At 46.4% G+C, this 18,853-nt stretch overlaps 1 protein-coding gene across 5 annotated transcripts in view; it reads right to left on the bottom strand.

Moving 5' to 3' along the window:
* Nucleotides 1–18,853, bottom strand: part of LOC125747311 (receptor-type tyrosine-protein phosphatase gamma-like) — a 182,011-nt gene that overhangs the window by 37,553 nt on the left and 125,605 nt on the right. For all 5 annotated transcript variants that reach the window (XM_049022388.1, XM_049022389.1, XM_049022385.1 and 2 more), the window contains 3 exons: nucleotides 15,703–15,769; nucleotides 9,074–9,231; nucleotides 4,497–4,686 (listed from right to left, as the gene is read on the bottom strand). In XM_049022388.1, coding sequence (XP_048878345.1) covers nucleotides 4,497–4,686; nucleotides 9,074–9,231; nucleotides 15,703–15,769 — 415 coding nt within the window. The remainder of the gene's footprint in view (nucleotides 1–4,496; nucleotides 4,687–9,073; nucleotides 9,232–15,702; nucleotides 15,770–18,853) is intronic.

Here is an 18,853-nt window from a genome sequence, read left to right as displayed (position 1 = left end):
GAGGTGCCCAATGCAGACTCACCAGGGCGACCTCCAGGAGAGCAGGGAAATAAAATAATGCATATTTTCATATACACACGCCCTCAGGGCCTTCATCTGGCTGCAAAGTTAGGAGCACGAGCTCAACCACCCAGCCCCAGCGGGCCTGTCTCACCTTCCAGCCACTAGATGGCTCCACAAACCCAGACTTAGGCCGGGCGGCTGCCAGCTCTGCATGACGCCTCTCGGAACATGGGCGTCATCTCCCGGCTCCCGGTAATCTCAAAGGCACAAGGTGTTTAATCACTGAGCATGTCAGGAAACGGAATAAATTGCTTAAATCTGAACCTGTTTAATTCAGAATGAAACCGTGTAGAAATCCTCTATTTTCCAGTACTTAAGGAATGTCTCTGCAAACACGTAACGTAGCGCACAAAGAACACCCCCACTGTTCCTGCTGTTCCTAAGCACCGCTGTGCCGTCGAACTGACGGTACCGTAAGACACCAGGACATCCACCAGCAAACGGTACCGGTGATGAATGTCCTGATAATTTGGATGCAGAGCGCCTATCTCGACGGCAATCGGCACCCGGCAGGAGAGGCGTCGGCCCATGAGTGTGAAGGCCCAGCTACAGCCACCCCCGCTGCTCTTTGGATGGATGCCCTCCCCATGGACGTGCATCTCTAAAGTGCTCCTGCTGAACGCAGCGTTGGGGGGGGGAGGATGGTGGATTTGTCGTGCCCAGCTCACGGCGGGTGGGGTCACCCCCACAGGGCGCTAAATGAGAGCCCCCTCCTTCCGCCCCGCCTCTGTGACAGATGGGTGCCTACGAGAGGCATGCGGCAGTGGTGGCGTCCCGCTGGGCTTGTTGGGGGGGGACAGGGGAACCAGGTAACGGGCGGCCCAGGGGACGGGGGGGGGGGTGGCAGTGAGTGATTGGGCCCTGCTCCGGAGCGGGAGCCTAATGAGGAGAACAGCGGAGGCCCCAGAGGCCCTAAGCCTCCTCAGCCCACCTGAGAGGTTTGGGGGCCAAGCACTGCGGGAGACACATCACTAATGGGGAGGGGGGTACACTGCTGGAGATGTATCACTAATGTGGAGGGGGGCACACTGTTGGGAGTTATATCACTAAAGGGGCGGGCACACTGATGGAGTCGTATCAGTAATATGGGGGGAGGGGGGGTACACTTCCGGAGACACATCACTAATGTGGAGGGGGGCACACTGCTGGAGATGTATCACTAAAGGGGGGGGCACTCCGCTGGAGATGCATCACTAATGCCCCCCATTAGTGATGCGTCTCTAGCGGAGTGCCCCCGCATACTAGCTGTATGTAGCCTCCCGCAGTGTCCCCCCACACTGCGGGAGGCTACATACAGCTAGTATGGAGTTACAGTTGGGGGGCTGGGATCAGACGTTCCTGTGATGCATGTGGCTTCTCTGACACTACTGGGGGTCAACTGGCAGGTCACTCACAATAATACAGCCGTGTGATTAACAGCAATTATAATAATTATGGTGACAGTGTCCACAGCCTGCTTAATCGACGGTTGATTGTAGTGTAATGGGTGCAAAAGTACCCATGTCATTCACCCCCAAACCACGCCCCTCAGGTATAAACTCCGCCCACTCACTAGTCCTGCCCCCCACAGCTGCACGGTCATTCCAGACTAATCCCACCATCAATACCACTAAAACGCCCCGTAAGCTACACTTCCATCATACTATTTTTGGAATGACTATTAATGATTGTATCCTTTCCTCTCAATTATATTTCCCCTCCTTCATCACTCTTGATGGCAGTTTGGGATCTACATGGTATCTACCAATTGATTCTCTGTGCCAGAATTAAACAAATTATCATTATGCAGAACCAAAGAAAAATCTCAGAGGCCTTTTATTTTGGACGCCTTAATTATTCCTCATCTATCTGAATTAATTCAGGGACTAAAATTTAAAGGAACATTTCCTGCAGGACCACTACATAAAAAACATCATTCTGTCGAAAGGCAGCTGGGACTAACCATCTAATGCCAGCTACAGATCGTAGCGCCAGGTCCATTCGATGGAACTGACAGTGATCTGACCACCTTCTTAACGTTAGTGGGTATTAATTACCGAGAATAACAAAATTCCCACTGGGCATGTACTGTAGCAGTATGGAGAAAAAAAAAAACACCCACATTGTTTTCCACTAGGGGGCACTATCAAAAAAAGGCAAATATGCAGCTGAATTAATGGAAGAGTGAAAATGTGCCATTTGAAAGTTTGAGAGTCAGTCTGAGTTCTGCTATATCACAGAACAGCACACTGCGCTGAGAAACGGGAGTCTGGCCACTCCGGGGATGAGTAAGATAACGGGCACAACCTGAAGCCGCGCTGTTCCAGCCGTGATGGACGGCCACTGGTGATTAAGGGATTGAACTTCGAAATCTTCCTTTGGAGATTCTGGCCCGGGGTAAACTGCTATCCCCATAAACGAGGTACTTTATTTAAACTACTTCAGCGAACGACACGCTATAAACAGGAAATCGGTATTTGTAATTTAAGTTATTCAGCAGACGGAGAGGAAGGACTCTCTGCTTTGGCATCAGATTGGTGTGTCAAGCAGGGACATGTTCAGAGGCGGGGCCACAAGGGCACTGGCCCAGTTGAAAGCTGATTGGGCCCCGGAGTGCCCTGTCGTTGCCACTCACTGATTCAAGGCTTATCATTATCTAATAAAAAAGGTGGTCCGCCTGTATGAATTGTGACCCCTCTTATGCCCCCTGCCTTAAAAATCCTAGAATTGCCCATGGTGTCAAGGCATCTTAAACCCCCCCCCGCCCACTTTCCAGTGCCTCCCATTTCTCTCCGCTTTCCAGTGCCTCCCATTTCTCTCCGCTTTCCAGTGCCTCCCATTTCTCTCCGCTTTCCAGTGCCTCCCATTTCTCTCCGCTTTCCAGCGCCTTCCATTTCTCTCCACTTTCCAGTGCCTTATATTTCTCTCCGCTTTCCAGTGCTTCCCATTTCTCTCCGCTTTCCAGTGCCGTACATTTCTCTCCACTTTCCAGTGCCTCCCATTTCTCTCTGCTTTCCAGTGCCTTTCATTTCTCTCCGCTTTCCATCAGTAGCCGACATGCTCTTTTGTGCTTTAGCATGAAGAAGTAATTTAGCCACAGCTGTGCAAATACTAACCAAGTACGAATACTGTTACTGTACTTAAGGAGGTATTTCTAGATTTGTACTTGAGTATATTCAAATACTTGAGTATTTTCAGTTGTTGCAACTTTTAATTCCGCTTCGTTATCTTTCTGAGCCAAATAACTTTTTACTCCAACACATTCTGCACAACCATCATTACCCACCCAATAATAAAAAAAATACATACAACTCTGGGTAAAAGAAGAATCGTGACATTTTTCACTCGCAAACTTTTCATAATTCTTGAACAACATATTTTCTTATTCTTTTGCATTACATAAAGATGGAACAAACAGAATGCAGAGCTGTACAAATTATTGGTTAACCTACTGATTTTTAAACCTATACTACTGAATTAATGGAGATGAATGCATTGGTTGATCCACCATTTTCTGTGGGAAAGGACGAGGCACTTAGTCAGCTCAGTCACAACAGTACTGGGCCACGACATCTTTATAATTCATTATTAAATCTGGCCTGTAGATCAACCTTCCGTTTTCCACAAAATAAAATAAGTCATTCCCTGCTAATCCGTGCCAACAAACTCAGCAAGTTTCGTTGCTTTTTCTGAATTACAAAAAAAAAAAAACACTTTTCCTCTTGCAACTGAGTTTTCCCTTATTGCGATGCACTGTAACTTACAATGCTATATGCAAATCAGTGTCTTGGGTGAATTTAAAAGGATATGCCACTTTTTGTAAGATCAAAAGATTTGAATGTATAGCAAGTACTTTTAATACCAGATATGTTTTACTTTTACTTGAGAAGTATTTTACTGGATGACTTTTACTTGAATAACATTTTGGTGTGGTGTTTATACTTCTACTTAAGTACAAAAAGACTGATATGAAAGTACTTCCCCCCCACTGCCTTTGGCACTCCCACGCAGCCATACACACAGCGGCTGGGTGGACACATTCCTCGCTGGTGATCTGTCGCCATTTGTGAGACTAGTAACGCTCCCATCTCACCAAGTCAGCCCCATGGAGGATTTAACACTTCTGACTGTGAGGGTGGACTCAAGTGGTCCCTTTGCAACGTGGAGGACATTTATTTGTGTTGTGCGTTTCCAAAGAGGTCCTTGAAAAAGCAGTGACTGATCTTGCGTGACACCATTGAGAGAGGTCAGGCAGACACTGCCTCCTCCATGCTTTCTTTGGACTCTGGCCAGTGTATTTATTTCTGCGACCGTACATATAATATTATGCGCTATGTTAGGGCCTGTGGTTGAGAGTCGGGGCGAGAGAGCTTGATAATTACAGTGTAGCGATGTGGCAGCTGTGCTAATCAGCCGGTTAGCAAGCAGCTAACAGGCCAAAGCGAGACTCGTACCTTTGGATGACTCTGTGCCGTAGGGGTACCCCATGCTGTCCGACAGGTCGGCCCAGGCATCCTTGACGGCAGACTTGTACACCTCCCTGCTGTCGAGGCTCTGCTGGGGGCGGAAGTTATTCCTCAGGTACTCCACGGACTTGACGTGGTCCTGTTGCTCGGTGGTGAATATGGAGTAAAAGGCCTCCAGCTGGGGTGGGGGAGAGATGGACAGGAAGTCTGGCTTCCAGCGTGCAGCTATTTTTCACCGTGTCACAGTGGAGGGCAGAGTGTAGGCAGGTCCGTACGGGGAACTGCTGTACAGCCCAGAGTAATGGCAGATATGCTGATATTCAAGCATCTGGCCTTTGCGGTGCTATCGTCCAACTTCTCGTATCCTCGCTCCACCTTCGAATGCGAACAAAAACCAACTTGGCAAAGTGGACCCAAAGAGGACAAATTGCACGCTCGAAAAACGAGTAAAAGCCCCACATTCAGGAAGGAAGAACAAACGGAGAACAATAACTGCAAAGGACACGCCATCCTGAATCCCAGCAGCACTTAAAGTGTGAACAAATATTGAAATGAGAGAGTGATTAAAAAGGAAAAGAAGAAACAGAAAGATATTAAACTGAAGACTCATATCAATGGCATCCTGAAATTCCAACCCCCACCCCCACCCCCCCATAAAAGATCTAACAGGCCAGAGACAGAGCGTTCCTCTGATGAAACTCCGCATGTCAAGTGTAAAGCAGGAGTATGGGAGACCCGGACCCCACGTCCGCGATACTCCGGGAGAAGGATCTGCCACCTCTCTGCGTATCCCTCCACCCAGCAGTGTGGCCCCCCTGTGTTTATTATGGTCTGCCTGGCCTGATGAGGAGTGGGTAATGAGACCATAGGCCCTCGGGCATTGGGCTAAAGCGGCCCTGAAGTGCCCGGGGAGGGACGGAAAGGTGAGAGTGAGCTTCGGGCGGCTGAATCTCACAGGGGACAGCAAGTGTCCACTGGGGAACAGCGGTGACACATTTAGAGCAAAAAATGGTGTGTGGTGTGTACAGAACATTAGCCTCACATACCGGTAGCTGGCGAAATGGTGACTCACGGAAACCTCTGTCCTATTACATTCACCCCGAGTGCATTGGTCACTGATATCGGCCCGGCTGCTCTCCAACTCCTAGATAACCGCAACTAGTCCTCCAAATGGCTTCGATCAAGTGCGTCAAGCTGTTTTGTTCCCCTATTGAAAAAAAAAAATGACCTAATTCTGTCCTACCCATCACAGTAAATTAAAAGAGAGCTTATTGGGTCAAAAAGTACTGTTCAGTTAGACTGGGGTATTTGGCTCTTTTAGGTTAAGTGCATCGGCAGCGTGATCCTGGGACGAGGTCCGCTGCCAGTGTCAGGGGGTGGGCAAGTCACTACCTCTGGTCACATGGTCTTCTACGTGGGATGGTTAATAATCAGAAATGGGGGTGGGGGGGTGGGGGGGGAGGTTGACACAGTGCTGGGTAAAGCTCGGTCCGAGGAGCGGGGGGCCAAAAAAAGTCACCCGTGAGTGACGCCTGTCACCATCGGTGGCCACGGCCGAGACCGACCGGCTGGCTGAAATACGCAGACAGGCTCTTCCCGCACAGACACGCTTTTTATCTGCTCTTCTTAAAGCACAATAAACGGGAACAAGATGCTAAGAAAAAGACTTCAAAAGCGGCACTAAACATACAAAGAGGCTTATTAATGGGCTAATATCCTCCAGTAAGGTAAGGCAGAAGGAGAGAGGGCGGGGAGAGGACGCTCTTCAGAATATACCGCCCGTAATTATGTGTACCTCCCTAAAACTGTGTTTTTAGCTTCACCTAAAAATTAGAGCCGGTTTTAAATTATTTCCACCCTAAGGGAAGATTAAACATGAAATGCATTCAAATCTAGTGATTTTTACGATGTGAAAAATACTTTGGGGACTGGAGCGGAACCAGCATAGTAGCGATGTAACAAATAAATAAAGATGACAGCGTATTTTTCCAACTCTTTTGTTTCCGTGACTGTCCACGTTATTTCAGCCGCCTTCCCCTCATTCTTCGTCCAGCTCTGGAGCAGAGAGCCCGCTCACACCCAATTTGTCACAGGCGACCTTGGGCAGCACTTGGAGCTTGCGGGATGAGGCTTGGGGGTGATCCCGGTCCCTCCGTGTTTCCGGGAAATCAGATGTCCAGGTCCCTGCACATCACGCCGCTGACGCGCATATTTTATCCCCTTCGCTGCATTCCAAGGATATTCATAACACCCACAGTCACCCGATGACAACAGCTAATTTACAAGCAAATTACAGCCTCCCCCTGCCCCCCCTTACGTGTCCCCAGTTAAGGGCAATTTCACTTTATAGAAGCTTAAAATTCATATTCTCCAGCTAAGGCTATGACTCTAATTTAAAATTTAAAATTAATTTAAAATTAATAATAGTTAAATTTTTAAAACAGGAAGTGTGCTGTATTTATCCAGGATTTTAATTAGTTAAAGGATAATAATGTATTTAAAAAATCACTTTCTATAACGCTGCATGTATTCCTGATTCCAGGTCAGGTCCAATCGCCCCCTGAAAGCAGAGTACTGTCCTGCGCCCGAATTGCTCTCATTTCACAGCTTAAAGCATGACGTGTTCTTCGATACTGATGTTTTCAGGGCCCAGTTTATAACATCCGGTTTCTTAATCTTAAACGTGCCCCCCCCCCGCCAATTAGAATAACAAGCCATACCACTCCAGAACTGATATACTCGAAAGGGGTCCTTAAATAAACAATGAAACAATCCCATAGCTTGAAGAGAAATCGGCTGAGGCACCCGTGCGATTTACAGCCAGTGCGCAGCCACAACGACGACTTCCAGGGCGATACAGCCGCGTCTTACCAATCAGGATTCAGCAAGCGGCAGGGAAGGCAACATGGGAGATGGATGCCCGCCGCAGGGGCGGTTAAGGAACAGGCCTGGCAAGCCGGCGATGGGGACCTCGGATCCCGGGAGGGAGGGGGGCGACTATTCCGCCCTTGAGCAGCGAGCTTAAAACAGGAATTGCCTCGATAAATATTCCGCGGCATGGGTATAAATAAGAACTTACAAATGGAAAGCTGTCAGACAAATGGCGTACCCCTCACAGGGGCTGATAAGCAAGAGGTGGGACCAAAAGTGAGGTGGGGTGAGGTGAGGGGGGGGGGGGGCAGGGTGGGGACAGAAAGGGGCAGGGCAGGGAGGGGCACTCGTCTCACCACCTGATTTTCATTTTTTTCTGGCTGGTGTGACCCCAGTCACTTACTCGGAGGACTCCCTCGCTCTGGGAGCCCAGCCGAAACAAAATGCGTCTCTCATTTTAAGAGGGAATCGGAGGAGCCCTTAACGCAACGTCTCACCCTGCTTGGCTTAATTTGATCTCCGCATCATCAACCTTGCCCTGGAACGATGTGCCAAATGAAGGCCTGCTCCAGCATTCGGGTCTGACCGACATAGAGGCAGCTTTCAGGGGAACAAAGGAAAAACAGGAGTACAAGCTGCTAAATATAAACGCGTTTAAGGGGCCGCCGAGTGCCACGTACGAGTAAGGAGAACACCTTCCCATTTCTTCTCTGTTTATTTATTATCCTTCTCTCAGAGGCACAGCGAAGTAGGAACACATTTAAATCTTAAATTAATTTTTAAATTAAGGTCAGTAAACAGTAAGCAAATCACTATGGGATAGCTGCATTAATTCCATTAATGTTATTAATATCATATGTCCTGATACAACAACCATCTAATATCTAGATGTATGTGTGTGTGTGTGTGTGTGTATGCGTGTGTGTGTGTATATATATATATATATATATATATATATATATATATATAGAGAGAGAGAGAGAGAGAGAGAGAGAGAGAAATAATCACCCTCCATATGGATTTTCCCATAAAAGTATAACAAAGGCCAACGCTGGACCAAGAGTCAAACCTGTGATCCTGTCTGTTCCTCATGAACTTTGCAATCTATTTAACTTTATTTAATTTCATGCTAAAAACCTGAAAGCATCTTTCTATATGTGATAGTCCTGTTTCTTGTTTTTAAACCTTGGTTATAGAAATAGTCCAGGAATGCCAGAGTACTTGTACTCAGATCAGTAATAACTACGCTGTGACTGAATGCGAGCCACTCAATCCATCGACGACTCTGCCGACCATGCGAGACTGCTTGCTCAGCCATGCTGCCATTCTGGTCATTCCCAGGCTCCCAGGCAAACCCAGGGCCACATGCCGATCCGGCTTCCCGTTCATTAGGTAAACTCACTTAGGGCTGATCTACCTGCCAACCCCTCGGTACACCGAGCAGTAAAACACGTCTCAACGCTTTGTTACCCTCATGTGCCCCCGGAGGCGGCGATGCAGCGGCAAGAACGCCTCTCATTATCTGCTAAGAAAACTGACCTGAGTCTCGCTCCCCGCATGAGGGCGTGGCAGAGAGCCGCCGCGTGTGGGCGTGGCAGGGAGCCGCCGCGTGTGGGCGTGGCAGGGAGCCGCCGCGTGTGGGCGTGGCAGGGAGCATAGTGGGCGGCGACCTTCGCAGGTCAGAAAGGACTCACCTGCTGGTGGGACAGATAGACGGGCCGACTGAAGACGATCCATTCCACGACCTTGCTGCAGGGTGGTGTGGTCAGCGAGCCTGTGTAGCGGTAGTAGCTCCCCAGCGACGAAGGGAGGAGGTCCCTCAGGACGAAGGGCTCCAGCGAGGTCTCCTTCTCTGTGGGGGTGCAGATGCCAGGACGTGTCACAGCTAACCAAAAATATATTATCATATAACCACCAGCTTACTGGACAGTTTTCGCTAAAGTGACTTAGCAAAAGTAGTTCCAATATATATGGAGACTAACTGTACCAAATCAGGTTAATCACCTGGAATCAAGGACATTTGAACTTGTGACTGACTCTGACTCTGGGTCAGTTTAGTCCAGTCCAGTTCATTAGCCACCAGATTAGTGGGTCTGCTATTCTGCTAACAAACATTACTTGGCATGTTGGTCATAATGAAATGTACCAGACTGACTCTGAGCCAGACACTGATTCTGTTATCATCATTAGCAGAGGGTTATAAGGCCACATGCTTCCAAGGCCCGAAAATGCCCACATCTTCCGCAAACAGCTTTATGCTCATTAAAAAGCTTAAAGAAGAGCTTATAAAGACCTTTTGGTATTTGATCCTAAATGATTTTAGACAGTACTCCACCGTAATAGCCAACTGGCATCTTCCACATTTATATGGTTCATAGTCTGACTCCTGACCCAAGAATCTCTAGCCTGTCCTGAAAAATAAACGAGATCCTGCTTTAAACCCGTCCAATCTGACTGACTCCAAATCTTCACATTTCTCAAACGCTCATAATCCCCACAACAATAACGCGGCCAAGTGCATCTTCCCGCTATCTGTGGGAGACGTTTTAAGGGACAAGCAGTCAATATGAATCGATGATGATAACGTTTTTGTGTTATCAGGATAATGCTGGCGGCATCAGACATGTCGCCGAGGAAATGAAGAAACAACTGACCCACATTTTCAGTACAGAACTAAGCTGGAGACTTATTCGACAGGGTAAAAAAAGACGACATTAAAATGACTATCAAACTGCATCTGATTTAAAGGAGAATTACATGCTGAATTCACTTTCTGAATATATATATATATATATATATATATATATATATATATATAAAACATAATTGCTTTCACACAATCACTTGGCTACGGTGTCACCATGTAATTATGCAATTTCTGCACTTAAAATAGAGCTGTCACTCAATGCTGTACACGGTTAAGAGTCACTTAGAAGACCAAATAATTAATCTTGTTATATATTCCAGAGATAACCAGTAAAATCACTTAAAAACTTCTTGCTTTGAATAGAAATACTGCATAGATCGAACTTCGGATGGCTTGTCCTGGTGCGAATCACCAGGGGGCGGCAGGTAGGCGTCTCTCACTTGGGGTGCCAGTCCTTTGCAGGACGTGGACATGGACACACTCACGCTATCATATACTACTGGCAACTTAAAGAAAGCGATTATTCTAAATGCATGTCTTTGTTCTGCCAGCAGAACCACATAAAGAGAACATGCAAACCGCACACAGAGTAGAGGCAGGATTCCAGCCCTCAGCCCTGGACAGCTTAGGCAACAGTGCTATTTACTGCAGCCTTCATAATGCACCACATACACCGTGCATCGTACACCAGGTCAAAAATAACTCCCTCATAAAATACTGCATGAGGAAACCAATGCAACAGCTCTCTCAGAAACATGATGGTCTGTTAATGGTCTCTGACCTTAAGGTGCCCGGATTTAGGTCCAGAAATGATGTGTTTCTACATGCTGAGCTCGAGAAATCATCCAGTTATATAAATGAATAAAAAGTGCATGTATAAAACAAATAGTATGACTATTATTAACATTATCACGTTTGCCAAGAACATTTTAAAATATGTATGTACACCCGGAGCCATGAAAAGCAGGATTTCTTCTTAAATGTCACATATGTTACCAGTAGCTTTATTGGTGCTGAATGAAACATATGATTTATTCTCTGTGTTTATGCGCCGCTTCATTACTAGGCAAAATGTGTTTGCGATCAGCCTGCCAGTGTTAGGGAGAGCAGGCGGATATAAACACATAAGCCAGGCGGATATTAACACACCTTGACATATCTTGCTGTGTTTGGTGTCTCTAATTAGGCGACTCTGTGCTGAGATCGCTTCCCTGCCTTATAGTATAATTAAATATTAAGGGTAAGCGTCTTAAGCTGTGAAGAGATGATTACTTGCATGGACAGATTCCCTTTCACTCCAGTAACAACAGAGGTCCCTGTGCTTAAAAAAAACTCCTGGAAAACAACCCCACTCTCTTTAATTCATAAAAAGTTGTACAAAACAGATGATATATATGTATATATACCTCTCCCCCATCAGCACATACTTCTCCCTCATCATTGCGTGTACCTCCCCCCCAGCAGTGTGTACCTTCCCTATTAGCACATACATCTCCGACATCAGTGTGTACCTCTCCCCCATCAGCGTGTACCTCTCCCCCATCAGTGTGTACCTCTTCCCCATAAGTGTGTACCTCTCCCCCATCAGTGCGTACCTTTCCCTCATCAGTACATATCTCTCCCCATCAGCACATACCTCTCCCCCATCAGCGTGTACCTCTCCCCCATCAGTGTGTACCTCTCCCCCATCAGTGCGTACCTCTCCCTCATCAGTACATCTCTCCCCATCAGTGTGTACCTCTCCCCCATCAGTGCGTACCTTTCCCTCATCAGTACATATCTCTCCCCATCAGCACATACCTCTCCCCCATCAGCGTGTACCTCTCCCCCATCAGTGTGTACCTCTCCCCCATCAGTGCATACCTCTCCCTCATTAGCATGTACCTCTCCCCCATCATCACATACATCTCTAACGTCAGTGCGTACCTCTCCCCCATCAGTGCGTACCTCTTCCCCATCAGCGCATATCTCTCCCCCATAGTCAGATCCCGAGGATGAACTCAAAGCACTGAATTTGAAAACAATGCTGTTCATGATTATCATTTCTATTTCAGCACTATTTCTTGTTTATTATTATCATTTCTTCTTATTATTGCATAATTATTATCGTTATCATTGGTGTTATTACTACAGAACTGCAACTATCACCCTAATTGGATAATGTAAATTCATTACATTTATTATTAATTATAATCCTTCGCTAAAAGGATTATTACTGCTCTTATTAAGACTCATGCATGCACAAGTACACCTATCCCTAAAATCATCTCGGAGCTGTGAGTCACATTCCCAGCTTGTGTAGCTGCCGGGATACGCTGACCCTCTGCCCCCCATGGAGCTGAAAGCAAAGATTTTAAGTGAACTTAAGCTGGTGAATTTGTCATTGCTTTGCTTATACATGGGCCCTCATAAATAGTGGGGGGGGGGCGCAGAACAGACATGTCTGTGGGTCAGGGAGGAAAACGGCGATCAGTTAGCGTTGGGGGGGAAATGTTGTGACGTAGCCGGGGCAGATACGATGATTATTTTACATTTATTTTTAAAGGAAGGTGGATATACAAAAAGGAAACAAGTTCACCGTATTTACTGTATAACTCCTTTTTTCGTTGTCCCCTGTAACAAAATGCTAAAGATTTCTTAGCAATGAGTATAATGATGATACTCTGCAGTTTGTCTAGGGAGCTCTGGCTCAGGGCCGTAAGCAGGTTTTTTAAAACACCGAGGTCAGAAGCATTAGCCCATCCTAGGTCGTGGTTATTGAAGTTGTAAAAAAATACTGGGGACTTGACCTCGGTGTCCTCAATGATAGGTGTGGCCATGCCCTAGCTTATTATAATAAATAATAATAAATAATAGCATCACTTTCTATTGCAACATCAGAATCTATTAGAAGCGAATGGGGAAAACAAACGACGCCTGAGAGTGAAGTTAATGAAATGCAGAGGTGAGCGAGGAAGGCAGCCGCCCAGAGCTGCAGCAGATCTGGAAGGCGAGTTTGCGTTTGCTTGACAGGCGCTGTGAAAATAGCGCACAGAAGGCCGCTGCTCCCAGCCCAGTGCGGGATTCAGCATTTCCACCATACCCACGGACACCACATGTCCTATCTTTTTATACTTAAACTAGTATTTTACATTTTTTTACCCCCACCACGTAAATTTTAAAGGTGGGTTTGAAGTACTTCGACCTGTTGAGGGAGGGGGTTGTCTGTGATGTTGAAAGAGAAAAAAAATAATAATAGTATAGCGTAAATGCTGGCCGGCCACACAAGATATGGTGGAGCAAAGATGTGACAATCCCCTCAGGAAGGAAACAACTGTGGAAGGGAAACATAAATTTGGCCATTCTCTGCTTTTGTGGGAGCTGTAAGGTCACATGCTGAGAAATGGGAAATTTCAGAATACCTTCCAGAAAAGCAACACAATCCATCTAAACAGTGAGTTTGTTCTATGAGGGAAAATAACAGGTGATTGAATATATGAATTCATTGCACATTATACGTACCCATACATGCCTGTATATAATTTAAAGGTTACATTTTCTTTATAATTATCATTACATAATAAATAATTGTAATATAAATGTAATAATTATTCTTATTAGTAGCTGTCGAATATGCTTAGAGTTGCCACTCATCCTGGTTTTCCCAGGACTGATCTCTTTGAGCAAAATTCATATTTTTCCCGGGACACGAATTGTCCCGTTTTTTTGTGAAGAATGTACATCTAATTTAGAATTTCATAGCTTTAAATAAAACTTCACTTGGTTTCCTTCTACCGCTATTCTTCCTTCTTCCTAGTTACACTTATATACCCAATCCTGTGTCTGTAAATGGACAAAAACGGGTAAAACCCAACGACGACTGTCCATGTCTATGCTGCACTTTTATTTGATTGGTAGCAGAAATGTGAAGCTTACCTTGTTACCTAGCAACTGTGCGGGCTGTCGGTCTGCCGCGCGCATACACATCTGCCGCCCCACTGTGACTTAAATTGGTAGCTAGACATAACGTTAGTTTTTTAAAAAAAAATTCTATTCATTTTGTTGGTTTTGTGAAATGGGGGAATGGGGGGAGTGATGGAAGAGAACAACAAAACAATATCAGACAAGCCACCAGCACCAAAGAAAAAGTGATTGAGAGTGAGTGAAAAGAGAAAACTTTTCTGAATGGGCCCAACCAAGGCGGTTTCCACAAAACAGAATTTCCCAGTTAGCGGGATAACTTAAGCCAAACGTGAAAACTGTCCAATAGAAGAAGAGGTCAGTGACATTCCTATTGGACAATCCTTATATTTGGCTTAAGTATATTTGGCTTAACAAAGTAATTCTGTGTTTGCTTCAGGTTGGATTAAACCTTAAATTATCATGCTTGCAGTTTTAAGCATTAACTGGGGGAGAGTAGGTACTCCTGCAGGCAGCAGGAAGGGATGAGAGATATGCATGGAAAAGAGGTGAGAAATTATTTTATTTATTTTAATTTATTATAATATGTCTAACAATGGGGTGGCTTGGTGGTGCAGTGGTTAGCACTGTTGCCTCACACCTCTGGGACCCGGGTTCGAGTATCTGCCTGGGTCACATGTGTGTGGAGTTTGCATGTTCTCCCCATGTCATCGTGGGGTTTCCTCCGGGTACTCGGGTTTCCCCCCACAGTCCAAAGACATGCTGAGGCTAACTGAAGTTACAAAACTGCCCATAGGTGTGCATGTGTGAGTGTGCCCTGCGATGGGCTGGCCCCCCATCCTGGGTTGTTCCCTGCCTCGTGCCCATTGATTCCGGGATAGGCTCCGGACCCCCCGCGACCCAGTAGGATAAGCAGTTTGGAAAATGGATGGATGTCTAACAATGTTTTCATTGCGAAAGGGAGCTTACCTTTGGACATATTAGGGTTAGGTTTTATATTAGATTATTATTAGACACATATTTACTCGTGAAAGCAAAACATCTGTATTTAATTTAGACAGGTTAGAGAGGCAATAGGGAGGTCTACAAATATTAACATAGGGCGCTTTTCCACCACACAAAGTACGGTACTTGCAGTACAACACAAAAGAAGTACGATACTTTTGGTACTTTATGGAAGTACCGAAAGTACCAAAAGTACGGTACCTGGTACGGTGGAAAAGCGCCCATTGTATATTTGCAAATATGGTGTAATTTGATTCACAAATCAAAGGCGGCAGCCCTAGTCTGCTTATTAGTCTAACTTGTGCACAACCACGAGAACCTGTTTTTAAAAGGAGCTTTAAAAGTGGGAAAAACAAGACTTGTCTAATTTCTTTACCTAATAGCCCCCCCCCCCCCCCCAACACCAGCCGTATCTGTCGGGCTGCAGCACACATCCCGCTGCTATTTTTGTCAAGTTTGCGATTGAATGTTTTAGGCCAAAGGGGTATGTGTGTCGGGCGTCCAGCATTCCTCTGAGGAGCTCAGGGCGAGTCACACGCGGCAGAACATTCAATATGAACGAGGTTTCCCAGAATATCCACGGTGGGAGCGGTCATAGGCTGGCACTGGCCCAAACCCCGGTTTCATGTGTGTTTCCGTCGGCATAGAGGATTTTTTTAAATGGGGGTGTGATGGGAAGGGGCTTGATGTTGGAGGGCGAGTGTAGCTGTTTGCTTCATTTGGTCTCCGGGGGCACAGCTGTTCCGGCAGCGGACAGAGCCCAGCACTCACCATGGTGCACCACGCCCTTCAGCCCACGGATGATGGGGTCCACAGCCGGGTTATCATTCAGCCCAACCTGCAGAGGAGATGACAGTCAGCACCTCTCATGGACATTCTATCACCAAAGGACACTATCTACAGCTGGTTCGGGTACATTAGCATTAAATGCGTACGAAATTGTTGGGCTTGTAGAAGGAATATCCATAACGAAACACTCTGAAACTGGAAGCTTCTTCGAATGGCCGATCTCCTGCGGGGCATTTGAGGTGGTCTATCTAAGGGTACTCGAAACTCTCAGAGCAAGCGGCTCCTTTGCATGCATTAAAGTCATAAAGGCCAGTTGTTTCCCAGGCTGCTGCCCTGCAGTCAGAGGCAGACATGAAGAAGAAGGGCGTGTATCATACATGAGCGAGAGGCCGGTGGGGGCGTGTGGACCAGCAGCTACACCGCTGAGCGAGGGCGTGCCAGTCCATTCCGGCCAAATATCCTCGCCGCATTCACCTGCTCACGCCATTGAGGGAAGGGTGGGCGGGAAAGAAATTCTCTCATTACCTCAGCTTGGTGCACTGGGAGGCAAACTGGTGGGCTGTTGGCTTCACACGCAAAAAGAGCTGGTGCTGTGAGTGACACCGGCCGCTCTCGCTTCCCGACACGGACATGTGTGCTCAGTCAACAGTTAGCTCAGTTAGTCAGGGCTTGTTTACAAGTGAGTCAGGGGGGAGTCGAATGGAATGGAATCAAATGCAATAATGCAAAAAATGAGAAGGTTGAGATAGTGAACAGGAGCGCAGGTAAAGTGAGACGGCCCTGTTGCCGAAGGACACAGGGTCCGGTCTCATACGGCTTCTCTCTCAGTGTACGGGCCTGTCGCACCTCCATGCCCGGAACTCACACCCAGCGCCACTACAGAGCTCCTGTCAGCTACAGGGGCACCCCATATAACCAGTAATGACTTCCTGGAACTAGGTAATAGTAAAATTGATAATATTAGACTTCACATTCAGTTGCCTGTGATTAACTCTGCTAGAAAGGCCGGATCACAAAAGGCTGTGTGAGCTCTGCTTCAGTGACTCCCATCTAGCTGATGAACATGCAGAAAGAAAAGAAAAAGACATTCTGAATGGAAAATCTACTGCCTGTGGGTTTGCTCTCATTCCTGCTAAACTATTCAAGGACTGCAAGGCGGCACTTAAGAGGCTCGTCCTGATAATAATTAACAGCAGACGAGCGTTAGTCTTATTCCATCAAAGTGGAGGTGGTAAGACCACGACTGGAAACCTCAAAATCAGAATCTCATAAACTGAGTCATTAGTCTCAAGCCACTCATTTCATTCTTTAACAAAAAAGAAATAAACAGAAATGTTTGCAGGTCATAAATCAGCCATAAATAATCCGACGCCTGTAAAATGACCACAGCCCAGAAAGTGGCTTAACCAAAGCATTAAACGATGTACTGTTATCCAACACCAATACTCATAGATAACTGACTGTTATCATCTATTATAAAGATTTTCTTCTTATTCGACATAATTGTCATCATTACATTCAGATACTGAACAGCTGCCTCCCCAGTACAGGGACCGACGAATTGACTAGTATTGTTCCCTGAGTATGTGCTGACACTTGAGAACATTTACAAGCGACACACAGCAACACACAGCACAATGTACCTTTCAGCCAGACCCAATGATACTTTATCCATAGTGTAAAAAACCTGTACTGCATGGTGAAAACAGCATTGCTAGGAATGTCCTACTGGCAGCCCTTTGTGTAGAGTATAAACTTCTTGCCAAGTCAGCCCAAAGCTTCGCTGTTGTTTGACACATGCCTGTCCATTAACATCCTATCAGCTCCTCCCTGTAGCTCATAAACATTACAAAATGCAATATTCTGCTATTCAAGAGAGACAAATTAAAGCAGTAACTTGCTTGCAGCAGACGCAGGACCGCAGTCCCTTGCTCTCAAGGAGCAGTAATCCTGTTCTCTCTGCCCAACAGCCGATTCAAAATGCTGCTGCAAGAATCGCAAGTGGAAATGGAGAATGGCCAGCTTTCCTTGCCATCTCATTCAGCCTCTCTGGCTTCACGTGAAGCTCAATTTGGACTTTAGAAATTTTCCTCCTCGTTTATGGGGCACTGAACGGCTTCGCCCCAGCATATCTCAGCTGATTAATGTGAGCAATCCAGCTCAGTCCCTCAGATCACAGGATTCAGATCCTCTCACTGTTCCTCAGATACAGTCTAGAAACTGCTAGCTGTAAAGTCTTTGGCTACAGGGCTCTGAGTTTATAGATCAGGCTGCCAGCCGATGTGAGGTGTACAGGGCCAATCACATTTTACATCTAGACCTATTATTTTAGTCTACCTGCCTTTGCTTATTTTTAGTTTAACTGACTAAATAATGTTTCTCCTGCCACTCTGCATGCTGCCATGTGTCTCAATATCTGTGTATCACATCTCCGTGCCACCGCAAACCCCCCGGAATCTCTCTCCTGTCCCCATGCTGGGGTATCGCACCCAAAGAGAATGTCCACTGTGCAACGGCAGCCAGTTTGTGTCAGGAGGGCGGTGAGACTGCAGGCTGACCTGCTGATCCTAACGGGCAATTTAGCACCTAGCCAGCATCGCACTCATAGCTGCTGTCCTAACAACAGCTACACATCACTTACTGCGGAGTATAAAGGTAGTAAGAGCGGGGGGGTATGTGGGCAGCCATTTGACATGAGACCCCCAAGAGATTTCCTCCTCATACGACTACCACGGGAGTTTCTGTTCCCTCATCATCTTTGTCCTCTAGATTTTGTCTTTTAATAGTGCATCTCTCTGGCTGCGGTTCCAGAATTCATGCTCAGCGCTTCGGGGTGACGGTGTTTGGGAAGGGGCACTATATAAAAAGACACAAAAGGAAACTGAGCGGAATATAAAACGGCAGTTTTAAATGAAGCCCCGGCTTGTCCAGTAAAGGTCAGATAGAGTGATAATCTTACAAATAATCTTCTTAGCACGATTAAAAAGATGTTCGGTACTCCTGCGAAGCACAGTGGTGGAAATAATTACACACGGCAAAAATAGGTCTTCCTTTTTCCAGGCACATCACAGACCCCATCGGGTCGTCTGTACTGCCCGCGAGGCATGGAGGCTTCCGAACGGAGGCGCAGGGG

The sequence above is a fragment of the Brienomyrus brachyistius genome, chromosome 8, assembly GCF_023856365.1.
Source record: "Brienomyrus brachyistius isolate T26 chromosome 8, BBRACH_0.4, whole genome shotgun sequence".
NCBI lineage: Eukaryota > Metazoa > Chordata > Actinopteri > Osteoglossiformes > Mormyridae > Brienomyrus > Brienomyrus brachyistius.
This window is presented reverse-complemented; position numbering and strand designations above follow the sequence as displayed.